We start from the raw sequence: 24585 nt of genomic DNA, 5'->3' as shown, positions 1-24585 counted from the left end.
AAGGTAGCATAAGTATAAAGAGCAGTGGAGTTGAGGTACCATGAGTAGTAGCAGCAGCAGAGGCATGGCTCACTGGTGAAAAGAACATAGCCACCTGTTTCATAACATTTATACTACATGCATAATTTTCATATTGCATGAATTTGCATATTTGCGCTGAAAATCTAAAATTGAAAAAGGAAGTGCACAGCAGAATTATGCTTCTGAGAAGAGGAAAAAAGCATCTATATTTCAGATTCTCCCACTCCCATTGCAGAAAACAATAAGCTTTCTATCACCTTCAACAGTCACATGACTAGGCCCTTAATAACAAGCGAAAGAAATAGCAACTTTTTTTTTTTTTTAACATAAGCTTTAAGGAAAATTTCTTACTGGGGGTCTCCAGCATAACTGAGTTGAGCAGGCCGTATCCCAAAGTGAACAATAATGGGAAAAGTAATCACATCAGGGTTGAACTGTTCACGGTCCAATTGATCAATACGTACTGAACTGGGTTTCTAGGATGAAAATCAATATAGATCTAATTAACAACAGAGCTAGTGATATTTTATTGGCTACATTATGACATTATCCAGTAATTGTCGAAGGAATGACATCATGATTCTGAGAAGACTTTCAACATTTTGAAATGAATAAGAGATATATTTTAGTTACATAAGTAGAAAACCATTAACATATAGTAATATGTGACACTTATAGGGCTGTACCAATGGTAACTCATTGGTTTTCACAATGATCTTGCAATACAGGTATTATCCTCATTTACATGGGAGAAAAAACTGAGGTTTTGAGTTTCTGAGACTGACATAAATTGCAGACAGCCAAACATTAAGATGGTATCAGAGCCAGGATCAAATCCAGGTATTTCTGACTACGATTCCTGACCTTGGTTCATAATATCACATTATATCTCTAATTTTAGTTCTTATTCTTGATTATTTAATGCAAGTAAAGATGTCATTAGACCCATCCAATAACACAAAGTTGCATTAAACATTGCACTGCCATATTACAATATTCTCCAAAGCCAATGTGTTTAATAAAGAATGCAGTTTTGTGTATTGAGGAATATATTGTCCTTTTTTCAAAACTTCAAAACAGAATATCTTTTTAAAGCGAACTGTCTTTAAAAGGACACACTGCAGAAGGAAGTGACTTTCACTTCACCTCTAAAAATGGAGAAAATTAGTAACTCCACATTCTGCAGCTGACCTGCTGCTTACAGTACTCATATTCACTTTTGTAGCTTATGCAAAATCCTTAGCTTTAAAGTTCCACAGTTGAGTCTCTCTGCACAAATATTTTCTCCATTATCTTGTAAGCTGTTCTGTTATGTGACCAAGCAATTTCCTACCTCGCAATTAGCTGTTTGGATGATGCTATCAGATTCTCTTAAGTGTCTGAAAAGATACATTACTTAGAGTTGTCTTTATATTAAAGCTGCCAATTTAGCAAAGAAATTACATATAGAAAACTTACCTTATTTCATATGACATTATTAGAAACTAAATGGCTATTACTATTAAATAATAAAGTTAAAGCATGTTTATGACAAATTTTTAACCCTCCAAATATATGTTTTTCAAACACATACAAACTATATAGGGGTTAATTTTCCCCCACTGGTGAATATAACTACTTCTGGAATTAAATTCTGAAAATGCTTGTGAGAGGATAGAATTATAATATGACGTAGGTCTTACCAGTTCAAGAGAAAAATAAATGTTTATCAGCTATCCTTTTTACATGATAATGGAAAATGAAATATTTTACTTGCCCATCAAAAATTTAATCTTTAAAATTACTCCTTCCACACAAACAGGAGAATAGAGTTTTTTTAAAAGCTTTTCTACATAATAGTTTAAATGAGAATATGAAGAAGAATAAAGGGATCTAAAAATGAAAATACAGAGATAATTTTTAGAAGACAGAATGCTGTTTCCGAAACTGGAACTTTACAGGGACCAGAGTTTAGCATTCACTTTAAAATAGAAATAGAATAGGCTTATTATTTTTTTGGATTTTTATGATTTATGAAGACAACTTTGAAAGGTTTTCCAGTATTATAGTAAGTTATTTTCTGATTTCCTCCCAAATATTAGCAACTACTGCTTTTTCTGGGAAGACAACTGAGAAACTGTTAGCATAAGGATTTCATGGGTAATAATGGAAACGAAACCTGATTAACAGAATAAAAATCTAGTCTTGCATTTTTGAATTTAGGTGACTTGGCTGCCTATAGTTTAGACAAAGTGGCTTATTCACACCATTTTTATTTAGGCACTTAAATACAGATGCTGTGGGCCTAACCTGAAGCACCAAACACACATTTACCGTGTGGTCTGTTTCTGAATTAACAGATATTAACCATCACCTGATCAATAATTCTCACAAAAGAATTCCTTGCTCACAACTCAAATCCCTTCTCCTTTTATTATAGACTGGAAAAGATCTCCATCCAACTCTCTAGTTTCTCCAAGCAGATATCCAAGCAAAAATATTGATCACTTGATTTCTATAATATTTCTAAAAAAAACAATATTTGAGATTTTATTCACATCTGCCTCCCTTCCCCTGCTGCCCCGATACAGAAGCAGTAGGGGGAGGGGAATGTATGTGATCGACCCAGGCTAAGCAGTTAACCGTGCACTCATATACAGGTCCACATCCCTAATCCAAACCATGGATCCTCTAGCAACATATTACTACTGGGAAGCATATAAGAATATTGATTCACTATTGATTGAGAGGAAAGAGGTTCTATTCAGCTATTTTCCCCATCCAAATACCGACTGAGCCATGCATTTGCATATCTGAAAGAATCTGATGCCATTGCAAGTGAGGGCAATATGACAGCATAAAATATGTATTTATATTCACAGGAAGAGAAGAAACCACTTGTAAAAGAAAAATTGAAGTGTTACATATTGGATTAAAATGTAAAACTTTTCCAAAACAAAATCTGAGAAACTAATGAAATAACAAATATATTATATTTAACAACTATGGTCTTTTGTTACTTCTATGAAGTCTTTATTTAAAAGTAAAAAGATTTATGCCTCATACAATATTTATTTTTTCCATTTAACGTAGTTATTCCTCAAATTTTAAAATAAACAAGTTTTTTTTTTCTATCTTTTCATTTATTCCCAGCAGGAATTCTTATTTCACAAATGATATTATGAAAAATAACTAAATAAATGTTTATTTTTTTATCTTTACAGTGTTTTTACTGTATTAAGTTGCTGTATTAAGTTGACAGAACTGAATTCAAGAGACCTCATTTTCTAAAGCACTGTTTTATATTGTCGTCTCAATAAAGTTGAGTTTCCTAATCAAATAGGGGATAAAATGTATTGAAAATACTCTCAGAATCCATTTCTCACTTACTTTTATACTCAGAGCATGTAGTAATCACATTTTAAAAATCCACATATTAAGAAAAAGAAACTAATCACAACCTACTTACAAAAAAAAAAGAGCATTAATGATCTCTTCCCTTAATGGTATTATAATAAAACAATAAAATTTTAAAGGTATAGGAAACAGTTTTTATGTTTTTACATAAACATACTAATTCATCTCATAAAGTTTCCTTCCAGATCATCAAGACTAGATAGTTAAGTACTCAAAAAGTAGAAGATATGAAAGGTAACGCCACACATACAAACTGAATCTCCTTGGTTGCATCTAGACTGGCAAGTTTTTCCGCAAAAGCATGTGCTTTTGCGGAAAAACTTGCCAGCTGTCTACACTGGCCGCTTGATTTTGCGCAAAAGCACTGACGTTCTACTGTTCGAAATCAGTGCTTCTTGAGCAAATGCTTTGACGTTCCCGTTTGGGCAAAAGCCCTTTTCCGGAAATGCTTTTGCGCAAAAGGGCCAGTGTAGACAGCTGAAAACTGTTTTGCCCAAAAACGCCCCGATGGTGAAAATGGCAATCGGGGCTTTCTTGCGCAAAACCGCGTCTAGATTGGCACGGACACATTTCCGCAAAAAGTGCTTTTGCAGAAAAGCATCCGTGCCAATCTAGATGCTCTTTTCCGCAAATGCTTTTAACGGAAAAACTTTTCCGATAAAAGCATTTGCGGAAAATCATGCCAGTCTAGACGTAGGCCTTGTGTATATGTTTCAAACAATGCTAGATTCAGTGTACTAGAGAACCTATAGTGTGCACCATAGCTCTGCATTGATCAATTAATGTGAAACACATTTGTGCGCTTTAAAAACCACATCCCCATAGTCTGCATTACTACTCTGTGTACACAAGCTCTTAGATACAAATAACCATTGTTGGTGTTTCTCCGGTTTGAATGGATGAACATCAGATTCTCCTTTTTAGATGTGGATTTCATCTGTGCGTCTCGGTTAAAAATGGAAATAAAAAGCCTTGCATATAACATAGAGATAGGGATATTAAATTTAGATTAACTAACTAATTGAATAGTGGATTGGATTTTCCTGCCAGGCCAAGAGCCTGACAGGGAGCGTGGGGCTTCCTTTAATTGTACAATAGCCCGAGTGGGAATCTTGTCCATTTCAAAAGGAAGCCCTGTAGAGAGTGTGGGACCAGTTGGGGAGCCCCTCGCTAGCCCTGCTCTCCCTGCAGGGCTTCTGCTTTTGAAATGTACTAGAGCTCCATTGGGCTCAGGCACCGCAGGGAGTGCGGGACCAGAGGGGATCGCTGAGGCACTGCAGGGTCCGTTGGGGTTCGTGTGCAGTTGAAAAGCAGAATCTCAGCAGAAGTGGTGCAAGCAGAGATTGCTTCAGTCCCTGCTCATGCTGTTTCCGCTGTGCCTCTACCTCGCCTGCCCCCCGCAGAGACGGTGCTGGGGGGGATCTGGCTTTTACTTGCATAAGTAGTTGACTATCCGATAAGCTTATGCTTATCGGATAGTCAACTAGTCTCTTACATTCCTATATAGAGGGATAGATTTTTCAGCTTGTTCAAATCATTATAACTCCACCGAGTTAATGAATCTGGCCTAAAATAACTTCTATTATTGTGTTTTACTCTTGAAAGTCCAAGTCGATGACATTTACTATAGGCAGCACAACTGCTAAGAAAAAGAATGGCTCTGCAATTAAGGAAGTTAATGGCACCCAAGATCACGAGACTCTAATCCTGTCTCTGTCGCTGAGTTCTGTGTGATGTTGAGCCATCACATTTAAACCAACCTTTCAAAAGGTACCACTAAATGTGTGTTGTTCATTTTCTGGGTGCCTACCTGACGCATGTCAGCTCAAATTTGAGAAGGGCTGAGCATTCACAGCAGTAACTGAAATTGATTAAAACTACACTTTCAATTTATAAAGTGCAATAAAAAGCTTAGTATTCTGAAAATACCAGGCCATGTTTGTGTCAAAATGGATACTCAATGTTAGTGGACAATTGATAATGTTGCCATTAATATCTCCTTGCATCAGATTGCCACGTGTAAAATAGGCATGCTAACCCCATCTAAAATCACAGAGATGTTCTGAAAATAAAGTCATTATTGCCTGTGAAGCACTCAATAAGAAAATTAACAATTCTGTATTCTGTACAGGATTTTGGATGGTGTGCAGTAGAGAAGGCTTGGTGTCAGACATTGATTAAGGAAGATAAAAGGGATTATTGAATAACTACCCACCCTCAGAATTAAGAAGGGAAATAGTATGTGATTGTAAAAGTAAAGGCTATCATAATACATATGCACAAGAGAACTAAATTAGGGTTACACATGCTTAAAACATTGCAATTTCAATGTACACATTCGTATGCTGTTAGTCTGCAAACCTGCTCTTAAACATCTCCCAATATGCCAAAGAATAGGGCACTGGGTCAAGTTAATTCGCTGCCATATGTCTATAATATTTTGCATACCCAATTCTCTGACTTTCAGCATACTTTCAATATTGTTATTCCAACAGCACTGAAATCAAAGGCTCTTGCTCATTCTTCTGGCTTCCTTCTCCCATTCCACTTTAACCTGCACCCAAATCACTGAACCAAGATTACAGTGCACACATGACTTGTTTATAAATCAAAAATGTTTGCAGTACCATGCCAGGACTGGTAACTATCATTCCTTTGCATTCTTCTGCATATTTCTGCCATTCCAGTTCTTCCCACTGAAGCATATTGGCAATCTCCTCCTCCGGGACTAAAGGTTTGTTGCATCGTAACAAGTAGAGTAGTATCTGATGCATTGACAGCACTTCCTTCCCACCATCTTAAAAATAGATTAAAAGCCATTTATTTAAAAACTTCTCCCTCCCCTCCTCCAAAGCATTTATGAAAGGAAAATAACGGCTATGCAGTAAAATGTTCAGATGGGTTAAATAAAGCGCAAACTGCTCAAACAACCGACTAAAAAGAACACAAACATTTTTATTGATGAATAATGCACGTGCATAAGCACCTCAATTTGCTCAACTAGAAACAATAACATTAATGGTAGAAGGAATAACGGCTTAATCTTTTTGAAAGCCTCAAGTTAACTAGGTGGCTGAATAGCTCTAAAATCTGCATGTAGAACCATAAATTATATAGACCAGTTACGTTTTGCCTTTATACATTTTATCATTTCCTTTTACAACAATAGTTTTAAACTGTTTAGACATTATATGGCTTTCTGGAGAAACATTCAAGAATTTTATGAGACATTTATGGATGCATGCGATAAGTTATCCTGGCATTATGGACTAATTTTCAGTGTTTACGTGCTGCACCTGCAGTAATGAAGACTAAAGAGTAGCTTGGGCTCATGCTGACTTACTGTCTCTGGATGAACCAAGTACATGTGAAAACTACTAACTACTTCTGAGACGTGAGGAAATGCACATTGACAATACTGCATTTTGTGATGAGAGAAAGTATAGAAAGTACCATGACAGGACAAGCCAGTTAATCATGGCTGTGAGGACCACAAAAGTAAAGGATCATTCATGATGATCCTATCAGGCATTTTATTGAGGAGACTGCCACCACGCAAATTCTATGAGTAAACTTGGTTGTGGATGAAACATTTAGATAGATGATGAGGCATGTTACTAAGGGTATGTCTACACTGCCACCCTAGTTCGAACTAGGGTGGCTAATGTAGGCATTCGAAGTTGCAAATGAAGCCCGGGATTTAAATATCCCGGGCTTCATTTGCATCTTGCCGGGCGCCGCCATTTTTAAATCCCCGTTAGTGCGGACTCCGTGCCCGTGGCTACACGTGTCACGGAGTAGGTAGTTCGAATTAGGCTCTCTAACTCGAACTACCGTTACTGTAATGGTAGTTTGAATTAGAGAGCCTAATTCGAACTACCTACTCCGTGCCACGTGTAGCCGCGGGCACGGATTCTGCACTAATGGACATTTAAAAATGGCGGCACCCGGCAAGATGCAAATGAAGCCCGGGATATTTAAATCCCGGGCTTCATTTGCAACTTCGAATGCCTACATTAGCCACCCTAGTTCGAACTAGGGTGGCAGTGTAGACATACCCTAAGAATCCCTCAGACATGAGATTCTCAAATCCTTTCTTTAAATAAAAAGAGTTTAATTTATAAATGTGGTGACTTCAGTAAGTGAGAGAATTCATCATTGCGGAAATAGAAAATTTCAGTCCATTTCCCTTCCATAAGCTGGCGTGTTCCGGTCCAGTCACATTATCCTCTCTGAAACATTAATAGGTTCTTATGCAAGGAGGTGAGCAGAAGGACTAAATATATTATGGTGAAAATGCTATAACACAAACACTACAGTAATATTCAGAGAATCATATGGAAAGTCTTCCCGAACCACTACAGCAAGGTGGTACAGTTTAAATCTCCAATCAATATAAACAGTGATTCTCCAGTTCCAATAGAATTAGATCTAGGGAATAAAGATAATACTAAGATTGTGGAAAGTCAGGAACATGACCTACCCAAATAACCTTCTATTATACTTTGTTCACTAGCAATAACATTGCTCCAATATAAAACCTACAACTGGGAAACATACCCAAACACCCTGGCTGTGTCTACACTGGGCCACTTATTCCGGAAAAGCAGCCGCTTTTCTGGAATAAGATGCGAGCTGTCTACACTGGCCCCTTGAATTTCCGGAAAAGCAGTGATGATTTACTGTAAGAAATCAGCTGCTTTTCCGGAAAAACTATGCTGCTCCCGCTCGGGCAAAAGTCCTTTTTCCGGAAAACTGTTCCAGAAAAGGGCCAGTGTAGACAGCACAGTAGTCTTTTCTGCAAAAAATCCCCAATCGCAAAAATGATGATCGGGGCTTTTTTCCGGAAAAGCGCGTCTATATTGGCCATGGATGCTTTTCCAGAAAAAGGGCTTTTCCGGAAAAGCATCCTGCCAATGTAGATGCTCTTTTTCTGGAAATATTTATAACGGAAAACTGTTCCGTTTTAAGCATTTCCGGAAAAAGGTGCCAGTGTAGACACAGCCCCTTTGTTATGACAAACCATTCTTAAGTATTACTGAAGCAGATAGCAGCCTAAAATGCAAAAAACCAACATCTTAATTTGAAAATATTCCCTTTATAAAATTACCCACCTGCTCTCACCTGGTGACTGGTAGCTAATTTATTTAACTTGACAGGAGAAAGCCCTGAGCAGCAGCAGCTAGAGTATATACCCCAGATTGCTTACTTGAACAAATGTGAGGGTAATGAAACTAGAAAAGGAGAGTCTATGCTGTTGTCTAACCCAAATAACATTGTACTAGACCCAGTTCTGAAATCTGGCTGCTTTGAGGCTTTTCCAGTGTTTATGGTCAAAATAATTCATGTTTGTAGATTCCCCCATCTCCCACCATGGATCCCAAAGAAAATCAACCCTCAATAATGTATTTTTCATATTATTCTTAAAAAAAATGGTACAGTAGATAAACACTCTTCACCCTCCCATATCTAAGGCACTCCGCAAACACGACTTGATTAGTTCAAAGTTCTGAACCTCACAATGCCTGCCATCTCAGCCAGCCTATGCAGACACTGTGACAGCTAGAGATGGTATTTCTTTAGCTCTGTTAGAAGGACATAAAACATAAGTAGTAGGGGGGATCCAACAACTCATCCCTGTATCTGTATCCGGACCACTGAAGGCAAGCCAACTATGTTTGTAGCTAAATTAGCTACAACAGCATTTACCATTTCAAATATGGATCAAATCCCAGTGTAGACAGGGTCTTAGACATGATTCTCCTCAAAACAAATTGTTTTATGCCATAGCTGCACCTTTAGTCAAAAAGCTCTATGTTCTTAGGGGCTGTTATCTGGAATAGATTAAGACCAAAAGCCATTCTACTTATCCCATGGTACTTATAAGGTGGATCAGTCACTAAAAGCTGAAGCTCGCTTGTTCGGCAAGCTGAAATCACTGCAACTAAAAATAAACCCTTCTGCTAGAAGAGTGAGTGTCTGTGAGAAGTGTTTCAAATGGAGATTTTTTTTTCGGGACAATATTAGTATCACACAACACCAAAAGCAGTCTGGAGGGAAATACTAAATGCAATATGGCTCTTAGTCCTGTACTTTAAGGGAAGAACAGGAGAGTAGTTCACTTTCTGCAAGGTCACAGAAAACCAAAATAGTAGCCAAATAAACTGAACATTGATTTCTGTATCCAGGACTGAGGCAAAAAATAGAAAGGAAACCAGAAGTTTTTGAGTGAGACAGGCAAAAAGATCCACCAAGGCCTATTCACATTAGACTGAAAAGCTTTTCAATTTGAATGGTATATGTTCTTGTAGACTCCTCCTGATAAGTCGGAGAGTGTGAGACCCTGTGCGGAGGAGGGGGAATAGACTACATGGACTGTCCTTCTCCATTCTTTAGGGCAGCGTTTCCCAAAGTGTGGTCCGCAGCCCAGTACCAGTCCTTAGAAAAAAATACCAGTCCTTAGAAAAATTATCGTACACGATCCAATAAAGCGGACGGGATTGGGGCCAGGAAGGGGGCGGCAGAACAACCTGCCAAACAGATAGGGCCAGCGGCACAATTTATTTGCATATTCATTATTTGCTTAATGAATATGCAAATATGAAAATACATGTTTTCAGTCCTCCAAAAGCTTGTGAATGGGTTTACTGGTTCCCAGTATCAAAAAGATTTAGAACCACTACTTTAGGGGAAAATGTTCAGATATATTTAAGCAATGGTCCTTCAGTATAATTGTGCCTTAGCGGTACAAAGACAACTAGTTTCTGTTCCTTTTGGAGGTAATCATCACCCGATCCCATAAAGTTACAGCTTAGCCATTTAAAACCAGGACACTTCTTTCCATCCCAACCTGGAACTCTTTGCTCCTGAATCTCAGCTGCCGCTAAAAAGCAAAACAAAAACAAAAACAAACACACCAATCTCTAGCTCTTTTGAGTGCAAATAAAACTTTCACAGTGCTGACTAATAAAGTGATTCTGCTCGAACCTTCAGTTCACTTGAAGAAATAGCAATGAGGCCCATATAAATGGCTCTTCTTTGTTCAAAGAGATGCATAGGAGTTTGCAAGTCTAATTTTCATCCAATCACAGAACATAAAACTTACCTGGCAGAAACCTCACAAACCGTGGCATGAAATGAAATCTTGGACAACAAGAATCGTTTTCAAATGAAGGACCTTAAATAAGAAAATTAACAGAAAAATAACTAAGTCTCTGAAAATATATTTTCAAAAACAGTGAAATCCAGGCTTTACTGAAATCAATGGAACTTTTGCTATTGACTTCAACAGGGCCATAATTTCCCCTGGAATATCTATGTCTTCAGTGAAATCACAACATGGTAAAATGGCAAGGCAAGTAGAGATAATATTCTCTTTGGTCCACTATAGAACAGAAACGTCCATGCACGCAGCTTCATTTACAACAGAGAGAGAGAGAGAGAGAGAGAGAGACAGAGAGAGAGACAGAGACAGAGACCGAGACAGAGACAGAGAGAAATAGAAAGTGGGGGGAAGGGGAAAAGGGAGGGAAGTAAGATCTATGAACAAATACATCTCTGATAGTTAGTATAATTACTCTGAAGCAATGAAAAGGAAAAGAGGAAATTCTGCTTGTATAAATCAATGCATTAAAAGAGTTCTATAAGAAGACAGGAATAAAGAATTTGCTTTAATTTTCATTTTGTGAATGAATTAATAGTACTGATCTTTTTACATACTGAGGAGAAACAAAATGCCCTAGTTTACTGTTTCTTCCTCCTTTCTAATGATATTAATTAAAACATCATGTGAAAAGTAAAAGCCCAAAATGGTGCGTGACTTACAATTTTAAAAAGTTAAGGATGATACAATCAAAGCTAGTAACACTTAATCCAAAACCAGGATCACACATGTATTCAATAACTAATCAAGGGATGCACACACAAAATATTAATATTATATTCATTTCTGTGCTATAGCAAGTGTTAAATAAATACAGCAAGAATTTAAATAAATCTTCATAGGAAGAAAAACAAGCGCCAAAAGATGTTTACATATTTTAAAGTGAAGTTGTTCAGAAACACTTCTGTTTCAGGTTGAGCAAAAATCTTCACTCGGAAATTTTGTTGTGTCACAGTCTTAAAATGTACGTGTATTTCTTCATATCCTGGTAAAATTTCCAGCTATAGTGACAGCTTAGTAAGCACAGGAATACTATGAGGCTGTCTATAGCACTATTTTGTAATTTCATTGTAGAGTAGGACAAATGCCTTTAGTCTGTGAGTTTGTCAGGGCAAAGACAATATTCTATTTGACACCCTGACAACAAAGCCGTATGCATGTATTATTGTGCAATATAAATAATATAAACAGCTTGTTTAAAACATCCACTATGGTGAACGCTGATAAACTGAAAATTAAAATTTTCTGAAAAGAAAAATTAAAGTATTACATATTGGATTAAACAAACTCTGATAAATTGTTTGCTCTTGGTAAAAACAAACTGTAAATGTATACGTGACATTTAAAATGTACGACTTCAAGCCCTCTTTTCTAAACCAAAGATGTGTTAAAATCTAGACATAATTATTGAATTTGTTTATAAGATCTAATATTTCTTCGTGTGTATACTTTTAAGTGTGAAGTTACCTATAAGATTCCAGTCATAGAGTTCCAAAATATCTCTGAACAGATACAAAGAGAATAATTCAAGTCCTCTCACACAAAAATTCTGGAAGAGAAAAAGGTCAGAATATCATTATTCAAACATTTCAACACATAAATAATATAATTTGGAGAGAATACTGCCCAGTGATTGGTAAATCTTTAAGCTTATGGCTGTCTGTTATGCATCTTTTAGAATGTGAGGCTTCTTCTGAAAGCACTGTTGATGTATATTAAGGGCCCTTTATAAAAGGCTCAAATCCACACTGGGGACAGATATTATGAACTCAAGACTTCAAGATAATTTATTATGCAACAAAAGCCTTTCACCTGAACAAGTTAAAGAGTTGACATATTTATTACTAACACCTCCATTATGATTCCCCGCCCTGCTTCTTCTAGCTAAAAAGCGTATTAATCATCATTTTTTATATCGCCACCACTCCCTATGCAACAAATAAGTACATTGCAAATGGAGGGTTGTTATCTTAAGAGAAGAGGAATTCCTCCGTTCAACTGGGAAAGAAGCCCCTCTAGTTTTCAACCACAAACGAGGAGATTGCACTTTAAAAACACTAGTTCAGGTCAACACACATTTCATAAAATGATAATTCAAGTCAATATAAAGTTTATGGATATGAAACCAATCAAAAATTCCAAACCCAACAAAATATTTCTGGTAGGAGTGCCCTGTTAAACAAGGTGTGCAAGTAAGGTCTTAGGCACAAAGCCAGGTTCTCTACTTGGTTTGCAGTCTTTTCATTACATTAAATCAAGTAGATTTAGAAGACAGCACAGTAGATTCAGTATCAGGAAGTTTATCACATTGCGATCCACATTAATCTTGATTTGAATTTTTTAGCCTCTTGCATAACTAAGAAAAATATGTAAATATAGGACACTAAGTAAAACATAGATACTATTTCTACAGCTAGACATGACATTTCATTGCAGAAATTTACTCCACAAATTTAGCTTTACCAAAAGACTTTCTGAATACAAACCAGAATATAAACTGAAATTGCTTTTTTATATCTATGAGGATTTTTATTTTTGCATCAGTTTAGATTAAGAGCCAGTCCTGTCCTAGTGACCAGATTTCAAGCCTGGGAGTTAAAAAAGTGAAATACTAGTCTTAGTTCCACCACAGATTTACATAATAATGGCAAATCACCACCTTATTATGCCTCAGTTTCCTCATTTGTAAAGTAGGGTTATATCCTTACCTCAGTTCACAAGGGATACTGTTTGAAATATATTTGTACAGATCTTTGAAAAGTTCAAAGAGGTAAGGATAAAGATGAGTATTCTTAATTTTATTTTAAACATGTAGCATTCTAGAGATATGCTTATAGCTTTATGTAGAAATCATAGCTTTCATATTCAGCCATACATTCAGAATATTATAATCTACCTCGTTGAGGGTGCATGAAACTAGATGCTACAGAGTTAATCATTTAAATTTATCAACAATTCATAACTCAAACTGATCTCTTGACTAATTATCCCCCTTACCTCAGGCATCATCTCTTCAATGAAATGAATCGTATAGTCAATGTTAAATCTGATTACTTTACATAGAGGAATCTGGAAGAAAAATAGAACAGAGGTTCAGTTTGAAGGGACAGATGGTGTTGACTGCATCACTCATACAATTTTGTTTCCCAAGAATTTCCATCTGATGAAAAGGGCATTTAGTAAAACTGTTGCCTCAGAGAGTTCATACAAAGATTGGAGCAGGAGGGAGCGAGAGAAATACAGGACTATAGTAACTCCACTTGTGAAATAACATAGGACTGACAGGAAGCATTGGTCAAACAATGCCATCTAATGGAGATTACTGAATTTTGCTTTTGCTAACCAATTTTGCTTTAAACTAACTGATCTCTCCTCTCTCATTCTGAAAATGTTATATTTGCATATGACTTTATTGTGCATGATAGAGTGTGCAAGACTGGTCTAACGACCTAGAGGCGAAGTGTTTTTATCCCACTATTAATTCTACTAGCCTTATTGTCTTAGTACATCTTTATGTAATGTGAGTGTGGCACAGGGACTTGCAGTACAGATATATAGGTTTACATGAAATAGAGCTAAAACACATTTAAAAGGGAAATATATCCCCTGTTAAGCCAAATATTTAATTAATTTTAGTACACAAGCTTGCAAAATGCAGATTGCTCCCCCACCACCTCACTTTAGAAGGACAATGTAAACCTGACTTCTTTAAATTGATCAATTAAAAAAAGAGACCTGAAATTGGCTAGAATAGCTGTTGCAAACATTCTTTTTTCTATCTCCCTGTCAAAATATCACAGAACTTTTTCCATTCTGCTGCTATTGCAGGCTCAGGATAACCACCACACATGCTTGAGCCAAATTCTCCATTTCTCCTTCACTTTCATTTTTTTGTCTATAGCCCCTTCACCTTTAATGCCATTGTTACTAGTAAATAAACTGGCTCCCTCAGATCAGGGCATGAGACACATGTCATAATACTAGCACATAAGACAGGAAATGCAATTGACTAGATACAAAGTGCTGTCAAACACATGAAATAAATGCACCAAAGAGAGATAATTTCTTCTGTAATTTCTATCAGTTATAGGTATAGATTTTCAGGGTGGGATTGTGGGGGGAGTGTTGGGATGAATTTTCAGATGGAAATCTAGTCTTCAAGACATTGGCATCCCTGTAAACATTTAAAAAATTTTTTTTGCTTTCCATCATTAAAAAAAAAAGAACCCTATCACACCAGAGTAATCACTAAAATGTTATAACAAACCAGTACTCCTGTACAATACAAAATAGATTAGGTGGACTGGATGGGATGGCAGTTCTATGCTTTCAAGGGATTTATGGACAGCCAGTCTAAACTTTAACCATGAAAAAAATACTTTGACAGCTACTTTTTAGATTTGTAACTAAGACTCCATTCATGCGCAGCACTGAAATATTTAAATAATATTTTTTGAAAATTTCACTTTCAATTACTAATGCCATTTCCACAGATCTTAAAATTTAGCTCCTATACCACATGCTGGGAAATGCAAAATGAATACAGGTCTGGGATCGTGGTAAGGATTTCAGCCACAGCAGGCATTACCCTTGGACATGCTCTTTCCCTTCGTTTTTGCAGCCTAGAAAAATAGATGAGCATGCAGCTGCTCTACTTTGTTGTGTCTTTTGCCTATCCTCATTGGCGCTGTATAAAATACCTTCAGGGTTAAATTTCTTGTAATCTCTGTAACCTGCTGATTTAGAAAGTGTTGATTCAGTTAGAAATTCTATAAATAGTAATTAGGGGTGGGTATAACTGTATTTATTATTTTTTTATTAATATTCAGTTTATGGGAATTAACACTACTAAATAAGGAAAAGTAATGATAAACATGTGAATTAACATACTAAAATAGATAAAAGGGTTTGACTAATGCCAGTTTGTTGCCACTCAGACATTGTGTTGTATGTCCAAGGTAAACGTGAGTGGGTAATAAAGCAGTTCCTTTTTCCCCATCTGCTCCTAGGTCGCCTGTTTCTTCTCTGATACCATGCAATTTTACAATTTGGATTCTGAAGGTTTTGGTACAAAAAGCAAGCAGCAATCCAGTAGGCATACAACTCTATGACTTTCTAGAGAGCCATGAGGGAACTTAAATTCTTGCCATTTTTAAACCAACAGAGCTGAAGCTTTCACTGTCCTTGCAACGAGCTCGCCTCCTAATGATCAATGATTCATGAAACTGAAGCAATCTAAGTCCTCAATACTGCAAATGATCTCTGTACCTGCATAGAGGTGCACTGAATTCAATTCACAAGTACAAGTGCTTGGCTGCGGGCATCTGCTTGTAGTCGTGTGGCCCTGGGTTTAAGCTCCCTCTTCTCCGCTCCTCTGCCTTCCAGCTCTGACTAATGTTAAACTTTAGGATATATCTATTAAGTAGCTGTTACCCCTGTTATGAACTTGTTTATTCAGAAACAAAACCTCCAACAGATTCACAATCAAACATTAAGATAATGACAAATCCTCCTTCTTCAAATGTATTTTATCCTGAATACCTATCAATAGAAATTAAGAATCTGGATATTAAGATATAGTAATCAATATTTGGGGGGAAAATATGCAGCCACATTTATTTCAGTATTCTAAAATATAATGAAAGCCTATTTATTTTCAAATAGATGTCTAAAGATGACCAAGTCAGGACTTTTTGGATCAGCTGCTTAACAGACACTGTTAAGGGACTGTTTCCCTTTGTATTCTATGTAGAACAGAGAGCAGAAAAGCTCTGAGACAGGTAACCAACTTCCAAATTATTAGGAACAAATTTTCCATGCACAGCTATACTTAAAAGACCTGGAAGAAAGAGATTTGTTGGCTAATATATTCAAAGAAAAACACTGTTTTAAAGCTGGTTGAATAACATCACACAAATGATGCATTATTCATTTAACATATCTCATCTGACATATTTTATCTAATATTTGTCCGGCTCCACTAATAATGCAGCTACAGAGCTACAGGGTGCAAGCGAAGCTTCCTCAGCTATACAAATTTGTCTCATTAAAATACTTTGTTTGTGATCTTTGTTCTTGCAAAGAATCATGTGGATGCTACACTTAGCCATCTGCTATTTATCAAGCATTTCTTGAAATCTCTCTGAAACGGCAATTCCCCCATAATTCCTGTCAAAAGCCTTACAGTGCAGCAAGAGCAGTTTCCTTGCGAAGGCCTTGCCTATCTAGTATCCTGTTGATATTGGAAAAGGCTGTGTGGTATTGCTTTATGACCATATGTCTGCAATAAAGAGTAGCAATCTGTCAGAATTATCACTTACTGCTGACCATTTTCAAATAGTTAGCAAAAAATGTACTGAAAAAAGAACTGTTAATGAGGTGCCAATAGTTTTGTGCCCAAAACACACAAGTTCCACAACAGAAGTAGGCTGAATATCTTCAAGTATCATTTCAAATAGGGCAGCATGAATGTTCTTTGCTTTGGAGACAGAATATTCTGTAACACATTTTGCCAGTCATTCTCCAAGCCATGCTGGAGTGGACAGATATTCTAAAGAAAAGGTGGTTCCTTTATCCTCAATATAATATTTTCTCAAGGAAAAATCCTAAGTATTTCTTTCTTCTCTATGTCCCCAAAGTGAAAATGGAGGTATTAGTGATAAAACACTAAGGGCTTGTCTACACTTACAATGCTACAGTGGCACAGCTGTGCCACTGTACTACTTAGTGAAGACACAACTTATACTGAGAGGAGAGCATTGCCCATTGACACAGGTACACCACTTCTCTGACAGGAAGTAGTGATATAACCAGGAGCTCTCTTGTTGACACAGCACAGTTTTCTCAGCAAACTATATGCTAATGAGGGACTCATTTGCATGAGTCGCCATCTCATTTGCATATTTTCTGCCAATCCGTTTTTGTGCCACGGGGTTTAGCGAAAAACAAGCAGTGTGGTTGTTTTCTTTTTGCGCAATACCCCCTTTTTCTGCAAGATCGGCATACCTCCTTTTTTGGTGGCATAAGGATCTTGCGGAAAAAGGGTTTTTTTGGGCAAAAAGAAAATGTCCATACTGCTTGTTTTTGTGCAAAAACGGATTGGCAGAACATATGCAAATGAGATGGTGACTCATGCTAATGAGTCCATCATTAGCATATTTTTTGCCGAGAAAGCTCATAGTGTAGATGTAGCCAAAATGTATCATTTTATGAATAATTTAATTGGGAACTAAACTAGTGATAGAAAACTACAGGATTTTTTTTGTAAACTTCTGCTGTACTCCAGGTTTTTAAAACACGGTGATCTGAACAAAAACATGTCAATTTTATCAGTTAAAATGATTGGCTTTCCTTTTCTAATTCAAAAAGTTCAACCTGTTTAAATCCAATTAACAATTTTAACAAGTTATCCGCAGTTCATTCCATTGCCAAACCTTGACAATCAAAAATGTTATTCTGTTGCACACTACAGCCTCAATCATGGTATGAAAGGAATATGAATGCCAATTAGTCAGGACAAAACCTAAGTCTTATTAGCACTGATGTCACCCTCCCATTTTCAACAGAAATTGACAAGAAGCCTCTCAAAGCACATGAAGAACTGATTTATACAAGCGCTATTTAAATGGACAGAAATAGCCTGCCTTCTAGAAAAGCACTATGCATATCATGCATATACTTACATTTGTCAATGGAGCATGTGCAAACATTGAAAACCCTTCAAAGATATACTCATGATCATCATATTCTATAACAGTTGGCCGGTCTGTCTAAAAAGAAAAAAGTTAAAATAGCTATGGCACAAAAGGTCAATTTTAAAATAAATTAAACTGGACTCTCACCTGGACTTGTTTATAAAGTACTTACTAAGAAGTTTGTGGGAGGTGACACTGTAATTCGATAGTGGTACAGTCTTCCAGCATTGTTGGTCATGGGGCGACATGGCTTAATAGGCTTTAAGATAAATAGAATTATATGCAGATTCAAGGTGAATTTAAATACAAAGAGGGAATAAAATACTTTTAACATCCATGAAATGGCCACTAGAAAAAAAGGAAACCACAAGGGTAGTCATAATCAAGAATTCCAGAAGGAGGGAAGTCGAGCATAACATGTTTTTATTGAACTTCAGAAACATCAATAGGATATTATTCTGGGCAAAATATAAGTGAAATTCATACATTCTCCATATTGTTGTGCATCTCTCTTGCATAAAGGAGCCAGTCATCTATGTGTGGAGATGTTTTATTTCTGTTTTTAATAAATAATTTCATTTTAGGTAATGAATTAAAATATGTAACAATTACACTTAAAGATTTTTCATGGAACAATTTCAATTCACGACAAAGGTGAATAGGTATCTTCATTTGACAGGTGGACAATATGAGGCATTAATCAGACTAGTCCAGTATCACACAGTGAAACAGTGTAGGTAATGGATGAAGAACTCTAGTCCACCAGCGTCCTGTTTTAACTAGTAGATCACAATAGCTTCTATGAAAGGCACATGAATTGGCTATGTCTAAATGTAGGAAGTTCTGCATCTGGTTCAATGGAATATAAGGTTTCCATGATCCGGTTTTTAAGGTTTTTTAACCTTCTCAGGTTTTAATGGATAAAAATATTCACCAGCAACTTGACAAAAGGAACATCTTGGATCTATTTCTGCTAGGTTCTCACTGCTCTGAGGCTGTCATCTGAAGAAGTGGGTTGTGCCCATGAAAGCTCATGATACTATTTATATATTTGTGTTAGTCGCTAAGGGTATGTCTACACTGCCACCCTAGTTTGAACTAGAGTGGCTAATGTAGTAATTACAATGGGCTTTTATGATCACCAAAAATTCCCAGAAGCATCCTCATCTTTAGTTGCAGCTACTTCACAGTGAGTCAGTCAGATTTCAAATGTTTGAGACAACTAAACTTGTTTCTTCCTTCAGTAAAATTTACTGGGTTGTAAGGGGATGAGGGAAATTAAATTCTGTCTGAAGTAGTTTACTACAAGCTTCAGTGTGAAGTAATGTTTTGAGACAGGGCAATAAGCCCCTGAAACAGAAATGTCCATGAACTCTGAAATGCAACAAAGCAGAGGGAACATCTGCAGTTAAAAGGAAAAACGTATCAAACAAAATTTGTGACTTGTCAAACAAAATAATTTTTTTATATCTTTAAGTCACTCACAGAAAAAGCAACATTATAACAGTAGAATCTCATTAATGACCAATGTCATGAATGATCAGTCATGCAAACTATTATAAGATAAGAACAAAGCCAAACTGAAAGTTAGCACTGAACCTATATTATAATTTTGAAATTTATTTTCAATTTTATGGACTCCTCAATCACCAATTCGTTTATAAAATAAGGGGTTAACAATATAGATCCAATGAAGTCAAAAGTGTAGGGTTAAAAAAAAACCCAACACATTCTTGAATGTTCTCATATCACAAAACGTTTTCTATTAAAACTGATGTGCTGTAAAGCACTTAGAATGTTGAGGGAAAACAGCAAAATACATCCATGATGTGGCAGTTACCACTACCTATAAAAATACACTTCATCAACATTTTTCCATTGAAAGATTGCCATATCATAAGAAAATTAGCATGTGTGTGTGTGTTTCTGAGCAAATTTTTTTTTTCAATCAAAAAACTGTCTAACTTTAAATCATCTAGCAGATTCTAGGGGAGATATGTTTCTGTACTGAGGTATGTCTTGCTACGATCAGCAAGGAAGTTGCTAATTTATTCCCTTTCCCTATAGAAGAGGTGTGTAAAGAAAAGACTCTGCAAAAACATAACTTTTGCATCCCTTTGATATCTGTGACTCAGCATTAGTACATTATTATTATTAATGTACAGTACTCTTCCAATAATCCAGCACCTTTAGGACCAGGGGATGCCGGATTATCAGATATGTCGGACTATCGGAAGGGGGGGCTATGAGGGGGTCTGAGGTAGGGTGGGGTGGATGCCACCCCAGACCCCTCAGAGCCCCCCCTTCTGATAGTCCAGCTTTGCCCCAGGTGTCCCCAAGTCAGCCACTGCTGATACTGACCAGCGGCTGACTCCAGGAAGCCCAAGGCAGAGCAGTTCGGCAGCAACCCGGCAGCACCCCAGCTGCTCTGTCCCAGGTGTAGCCAAGTCAGCTGCTGCTGATACTGACCAGCAGCTGATTCCAGGAAGCCAGGGCAGAGCAGCTCTGCCTCTGGCTTCCTGGAGTCAGCCGCTGGTCAGTATCAGCAACGGCTGAATCGGGGACAGCTGGAGTGCTGCCGGGTTGGTCCCGCAGCCCCGAGGGGCAGCGCTATGGGACCTACCCGGCAGCGCCCCAGCTGCTCTGCCCCCGGCTTCCTGATTCAGCCGCTGGTCAGTTTTAGCAGCGGCTGAATCGGGGAAGCCGGGGGCAGAGCAGCTCCAATGGTCTGGCTGCCCCGAGCACTTCCGGGTTCCTGATGGTGCCGGACCATCAGGAGTGCCGGACCATCAGATGCCGGACCATCGGAGTTTTACTGTAGTTGCATGTTTCAGAAACTTTAAAAAGAAATTGGCTAGTGCCTAAGTTCAGCAAGTATTTTCCATAGTTTTCATATGGAACTAAGTTATACCTACCATATCCTAAATGTAAAATTACACAACCAGTAAGAAATCTGACTGATTTACTCTGACCATAGTTTACTCTAACACAATAGTTTCCTCCAATTTATGTCTGAGCAAAACATGTACCCGCCTACTGCTGGCATTATGGTCTTTATAAGTGCAATATTCAAAATTAGTTACCTCTTCACCAGGATAAATGCTGTGTCTTATTCCTGTTCGTCTGGCTTTAGCGCTGCATTTGCACAGTGGTCCATCATTCATCTGTCAAAAACAAAATTGGATTCTGTTTTTATTGAAAAAAGGACGAGAAACTATGTCTGGAAAAGCATTTTGGTTTTAACATCATGAATGCTGATGCTTCAAAGAGCCTGTCATACTTACAAGATTTATTGGTTTTAGAACATCCATTTAAGCAGCAAACTGTTTGTATAGACTGATATAAAGAAACTGCACAACAGCATAAGACTGTCATTGTTTTTTGTGCAGGGACAACAACGTTATCAAAATGACACCACTGCGGTATCATGTGTAAGGTATAACCTTTCCATTTTTATTCATTAGAACAATCTGCTACTTGTAGTCAAGATAGGCTACAACCCTGCACGTTATATATTCATGGTTTTTACTTGAATGCAAGTGTGACTTAATTTACTTGGCAAAATCCTGGTCCTACAGAATTTGACTTAATTTGTAAACTTAAGCAAATGTAAACATTTGTAGGTTGGGACCTTATTTGGTACTTTAGAGGCATAACTGGAGTATTTCAAAAGTGTCCTGCACATAGATGTTTTTGAAAATAGCTGACCATTTACAAATTATGGGATGAATATACCTAATAACTCTGTCATGAGGGGCATTCTGTACAATATAAAATAGACACTTACCTTCTTTTTCCCTCCAAGCCCTGTGAAGTCTAGGCCCGCTTACAGTTCCAGTTAGTGCAACACCCTAGCATACTTTCTGGCTGTGATATCACACCCACCACAGAACCCCGGCACCAGCCTGCAGAAGCAAATTAAGTTCCTCTTTCTCTTCCCCAATGCTTTACAGTTTTGGAAAGTTTTTTTAATAACTATTTTATACCCTGTAAGGTATAAATATATTTTTAAAACTTCAGAAAACTGCAATCATGTATACAAACGCACTAGGGGATTTATCTTACTTTTAAAAGCAGTTTGCAGGTCCCAACGGAGTTACATGATGGTGGGCGAGGGGGCCAACAGAGAGAAGGCTAGGGTGTCTCAATGACAAGGAGCCAACAGTACACAGTGGGAATGGACTCCATATGGCCGGGGGGGAGGCAGCCCAGTTTCAAGGTTAATTTACTGACTGTTTGGTTGACATGGTTTCCTCATAGATTCTATCAGAACATACATGCTGGGGAAACATAAGATGTATTTCCTCACCTTTGGGTGTTTAACTGTGCATCTTTAATATCAGAGTGATGTAGTATTTTCCTCTTAAACAGTTTGTCACATACTTTGGAATCCTTCAAGAACAAGTGCGCTAAGTAAACATTAGCAAAATATTCCCATTTCAAGTCTAAGCTGAAAGTACATTTTCTCACTTGTCTGTATATCTTACATATCAGAGACAAGCAAGATAAATAATTCAATAAACACTCAATTAGTTCAACACTTCATGAAAATCAGGGCCATTTAACGTGTCCCAAAATCACTAGCCGCTTTTGAAAATCTTGGCATTTACATTCAAGTACTATTTAATAATTAATGTAACATCTTAGGTATGTGCATAGGGATTTACTCCGAAGCTTCATCACCAGTAAGGCCCAAAAATGCTTATAATGTATATTAGATATATGACATGACATAGATGACATAAAATTAAAGATAGATGACAGTCAAGAAAGGAGAGTAGTTTACACACAATGAGGCTATAAAGTTTTTTTTTCTTTTTGGCTTGGTTGTTTTGGGTGAGACATGTTTGACATTCATTGCTGTTTTGAAGGAGTGAAGGTCTGTAACACCTCCAAGAAGCATTTATAATAGGGATACTAAATTTTGAGTAACTAACTGACTAATTGAATAGTCGATGCAATTTAAATTGACTAAAGTAATTCCTCATTTAACACGTGCCCCATTAACATGTTTTCCTGATAGCACAATTTTTTTTTTAAAGAACTTTTTTAATTACATGACCATCCCCGGAATAATATGATTTCCCCAGCCAGCCCGTTGCCGGTGGCTGCGCAGGGCTTCCCCCACCTCCTTGCAAAGTGATGGGGGGGTTCACCGCTTGCCGTGCCATTTCCCAGAGACCCCCCCCCCCACTCGCCAGACACAGTGCGGGTCCCAGCAGACCCGTCACAGGGGCATACTCCCAACCTAATCCCCCTCCCCTCTCCTCACCTTTCCTTCCCCAGAGCCAAAGACCTCCCCTCCTTTCTGTAAACCCAGTCTCCTTTCTCCCCCAACCTTATGTCCTGGTCCCAACAGACACCACTGCTTGAAACGCAACCCCCACCTTTTCCATTATTTCAATGGGAAAATTGACCCCACATGACACGTTTTCACTTAACACGATCATTTTCTGAAACACATCTATAGTGTTAAATGAGGAATTACTGTATCTGATTAGTTGATCAAGCGCTTCCGTCTTTCAAAAGTGCCTTAAGGCTGCTGCTATACTTCAAAGGCGAAAGCACTGTGGGGAACACGGGGCCAACGGGGAGGAGAAGAGGAGAGTGTTTCAAAGTGGCAGTGCCGCATGGAGCTCAGGTCTGGTCCCAGGCTCCACATGGTGCTGCTGCTTTGAAGTATCCCCTCCTCTCCCAACCCCCCCACCTGCTTCCTCTTTCTGATAGACTAGTCGTTCACATCCCTAATTTATAAGCCTATCACCTTTGCATGTGAACAATGAACAATATTATGGGAAAGCACACTATTCAATATAAAATTGTTCTGTACTTAATAAAAATGATCTGTAAAAAGTGTGTTCTTAAGGAGGCCACAATGACATTTTGGGAACTTTTCTCAGACGTCCTTTAGGAAGAAGTAGTAACTCATATGTAAATTTGTGAAAATAATCATGCATTTCTGATACTGTTCACTTCTCTATTGGCAAATATTTTATATTGAACCTTCTATTATAGCAGCTTGAAAAAAAATGTACATTTTTTTGCTTGAAAAGCCTAACACAATTTTTGAAAGTCAAATATCTCAACAGTTTTCTAGTCTGGGGCTTTTTTTAAGGTTAGGAGCATAAGTAAGAGCTAGTAATGGAATAATCAACAGACCTTTTAATTATAATGGCCACAAAATGCATTGCTGTATCTTCTGCCATTATAATTTGTGGCCTAGTTTCATGCCTCAAATAAAATGCCAGAAAAACAGAAGTTTCCTTGGGGGAGAAGGAGGGACACCCTTTGACAAAGAGCTAGAAGCGACTA

At 37.5% G+C, this 24585-nt stretch overlaps 1 protein-coding gene across 2 annotated transcripts in view; it reads right to left on the bottom strand.

Annotated features, from left to right (window-relative positions):
- The window catches only part of DROSHA (drosha ribonuclease III), a 99790-nt gene that overhangs the window by 58691 nt on the left and 16514 nt on the right, over window positions 1-24585 (bottom strand). For both annotated transcript variants that reach the window (XR_012901729.2, XM_006114260.5), the window contains exons 7-14: window positions 21357-21437; window positions 18446-18532; window positions 18262-18348; window positions 13577-13648; window positions 12047-12128; window positions 10523-10594; window positions 6045-6214; window positions 373-497 (exon numbers count right to left, since the gene is read on the bottom strand). Coding sequence is in view for 1 of the 2 variants with exons in the window: in XM_006114260.5 (XP_006114322.2) it covers window positions 373-497; window positions 6045-6214; window positions 10523-10594; window positions 12047-12128; window positions 13577-13648; window positions 18262-18348; window positions 18446-18532; window positions 21357-21437 (776 nt within the window). In the remaining variant the exon portion in view is untranslated. The remainder of the gene's footprint in view (window positions 1-372; window positions 498-6044; window positions 6215-10522; window positions 10595-12046; window positions 12129-13576; window positions 13649-18261; window positions 18349-18445; window positions 18533-21356; window positions 21438-24585) is intronic.

Source organism: Pelodiscus sinensis, chromosome 2, assembly GCF_052426305.1.
Source record: "Pelodiscus sinensis isolate ZL-2025 chromosome 2, ASM5242630v1, whole genome shotgun sequence".
Lineage (NCBI taxonomy): Eukaryota > Metazoa > Chordata > Testudines > Trionychidae > Pelodiscus > Pelodiscus sinensis.
The sequence above is the reverse complement of the archived record's forward strand: the minus strand, read 5'-3'. Positions and strand labels throughout refer to the sequence as shown.